At 40.2% G+C, this 3045-nt stretch overlaps 1 protein-coding gene across 7 annotated transcripts in view; it reads right to left on the bottom strand.

The window, feature by feature from the left end:
* The window catches only part of ntng1 (netrin G1), a 168173-nt gene that overhangs the window by 150009 nt on the left and 15119 nt on the right, over positions 1-3045 (bottom strand). For all 7 annotated transcript variants that reach the window (XM_015374994.1, XM_015374996.1, XM_015374999.1 and 4 more), the window contains exon 2: positions 895-1495. In XM_015374994.1, coding sequence (XP_015230480.1) covers positions 895-1143 — 249 coding nt within the window. In that variant the 5' untranslated portion in view covers positions 1144-1495. The remainder of the gene's footprint in view (positions 1-894; positions 1496-3045) is intronic.

Below are 3045 nucleotides of genomic sequence, written 5' to 3'. Positions count from 1 at the left end.
TATTGGTTGTAGGTCTATCCAATTGAGTGCAGAGGCATTTTTTTTCCTGGTTCGTTCAAAACACGCCCCATAATCACAGCTCTATGGAGCAGTATCAGAATCATATTCTGACTAGAATTGAGTAGGACTACGTCAGGCTAAATTATCCATCCCTTAGAACCCAAAAAAGGCTGATCATATCATAAAGTAGAGGCATGTGTACTTTTAAATTTTAATAAGATGCTACAAATACTAAATAAACATGAGTAAATCATAATAATACCAAATCAATGTGCTCATTGTAAATGAAATAAAGAAGTTTAATTTATATGGCAGCAACTTTCCCTTTAAAAATCTTGAAAATTAAGTCAAAGTTTGACACCCTTGATCCAACGTCTGTCATTAAATGACTTGGATCAATATCTCAGATGAAAAGTCTTGATTGAGGTATTCTTAATTCTAACCTATTCAGATATATGTTTTAAGGTTATTTGATTTAAATTACAAGAACCAATAGACAAATAATCAAGTGTGACGATTGTGACTTGGTAGACTATTGTGTTCCCTAACAGGAGGTAGAGCATTAAAAACTCAAAGGGGAGAACAAATGGTTTGGGATGTCTGTACATGTTGACAAGGTGACTAAAGCATGTCTTTTCAACTGGATCATCATCATCATCCTGATATCAGATTGTGTTTGCTGTGCATACTGAGCCACAGCTCTCGAAACAGCAGAACATGACGTCAATGGGCACCAGCCTCAATTCCTTCATCCACAGCTACATATGTGAGTCACGCAGGCTTCTGAGAGTCTTTGTCATGGCTGTGGGGTCAAAACATCCCCAGTAGATACACAATATTATGAACTGATAAGATGGTCTTGACAGCAGACTTTTAGATTCTAAATGTACTCACCAGGGCACAGTATGTCTCTGGAGGGTCTCCACAAGTGATGTTGGGGGGATCCAGGGTAACCTTCAGGAACTGGGTCATGTCTGCTGCCTCCGGTTGGCAGGCCATGTAGTCCCAGGTTAAGCCTTCGTCCGAGTACACCTGGGACTTGCACACATCATAGTGGCCCCATGCTGCAGGGTAGTGTTGCATGGCAGCATGGCACATGCCAGTCCATATCGCCTGGAGGGTAAGTGCAAACTGGAACCTCATGACTACTCCTCTTTCAGCTCCTTCAGATGGAGCGCTTCCTCCTTCTTAAAATGCACAAACCAGGGTTTGTAGACCTCTTCTTCCAATGTCTCAAACAGAGTGAGGAGGCATGTCCAACTCCTTTCGTGGGAGGGAGGTAACCTGGCTTGATTTAGAAGTATTGTTTTGTTTTCAGAGAGGCTGAAGACTGTGAGGATATAGGTCCAAAGATAAGAAGCGAGCTGAGGTTGGAGAAGGGGGCTAGATGAACAAGAGAAAGCCCCCTTGACACGCTAATAGCAAACTGAGTGGCAGGTCTCCTTAGCTCCCTCGGCTGTCAATCATAGTCCACGTCCCGATTGATGATCTGGGGCTGTGGAGAAACACAAGAAGAGCGAATGTGAGAAAATCTCCCTTATGGGATTTGATTTTGACACTGAGACAACATTAGCTCGGGCCACAGCATGGTAGGAAAGGTCTAAGTGTGAATAGAAAGTCGGACGGGTGTAAGAAAGAAGTGCAACAACGGTGTTTGTTGTCCATCAGAAAATAGGAGAATCGGTAATTGAGGCCATCAGGGTAAACCAGATCCTGCTGCTTTCACACCAAGCCTTCATCACACTGAGTCGTATCAAACCTACAATGTTACAGCTTTCTCCAGCCTCCACATCCCTGAAAATCTTCTCACCTCAACACAAAGAAAAACAACATTTGCTTTAGTTTATAAAAGCTTTTCCACATTGCCTCCTGTAATTTAAAGAATAAAAGCATTATGAGCAAAACAGTTCTAAGTAACAAAGTTATTGTTGGACTTTACTGCAACCATTAGACTAATCTTCCCAATTTACAAATGTATTCAGACTGTCTGTGAAAACTGAGCCTGGATGAATCTGACTTCAACATGAGTCTTTGACTCACTTTCACAACCTGACTGCATTTCAAGCTCTCTGCGTAAGGTCTCACAGTTAATGGTGCATGCCAGAGCGAAAACCGAGCCAGGTGGAGGGAAATATCCGTAGCGCTTTGAGAAAGAATTGTGCTCATGAGCAGATTTGGGAAAACCTTTCAACTTTGAACACTTCCAGTGTTTGATATACAAAAATGCTCAGCAGCTTTTAAAACGTACGTAAGGATTAGGCTTAGAGGGAACTAGATACCTATACCTGTCTGAACAGCCAAATCATACACAGCTATTCTTAATGAGGCATTTACATAGCCACTTGTCCCAAACAAAAAAGTTTCAGGATTCTTCCTCCACTGACTGTATAGGAGCATTTTAATAGCAGCTCTAAGTGTAGGATTTCATCCGTCAGTTTTTTTTTTAAAGCAGTCAGCTCTAAGCATGGGCTTTGTATCGTACCATTTCTTACACTGGAATGGTGTGATGGAATTTGGACCTTTTTAAGAGGGTATTGATAAATAAAGCAATGACATATCGAACCTCTCACATATATTGCTGCACACTGCCAGTCAGCAGACTGACCAGGGGTGAAAGTAGTTTCAATTTTTTGCTGGCATTATGTAACCACATCAATTGGGTCATATTGTTTTCTTACACCCTGCACATATTTTGAAATACCTTTTTTTTTTCTTTACAATATAGCCTAATATAACTTATATATAAAAGCCAAATTACATTTTTGTATATTAGACTTTTGATTTGATCTGATTCTAGATTTTGATTATTTAAGATGAAGAAATAATGACAATTAACTATTTATTTGGGACTGAATGATATTTGGTAATAATTGTTAATGAAATGCACAGATATTATTAACCTCCGGAATAATATTTATTCCAGCAATTTTTAATCCATCCATTTTCTTACACACTTAATTCCAAGTAGGGTCGTGAGAGGTGCTGGTGCCTATCTCCAGCTGTTTACGGGCAAGAGGCGGGGTAAATGGTAAATGGCAGTACTTA

Source organism: Cyprinodon variegatus, unplaced genomic scaffold, assembly GCF_000732505.1.
Source record: "Cyprinodon variegatus isolate N-32 unplaced genomic scaffold, C_variegatus-1.0 Scaffold111, whole genome shotgun sequence".
NCBI classification, from domain to species: Eukaryota; Metazoa; Chordata; class Actinopteri; order Cyprinodontiformes; family Cyprinodontidae; genus Cyprinodon; species Cyprinodon variegatus.
Note: the sequence above shows the minus strand (reverse complement) of the source record. Positions and strands in the feature narration are given on the sequence as shown.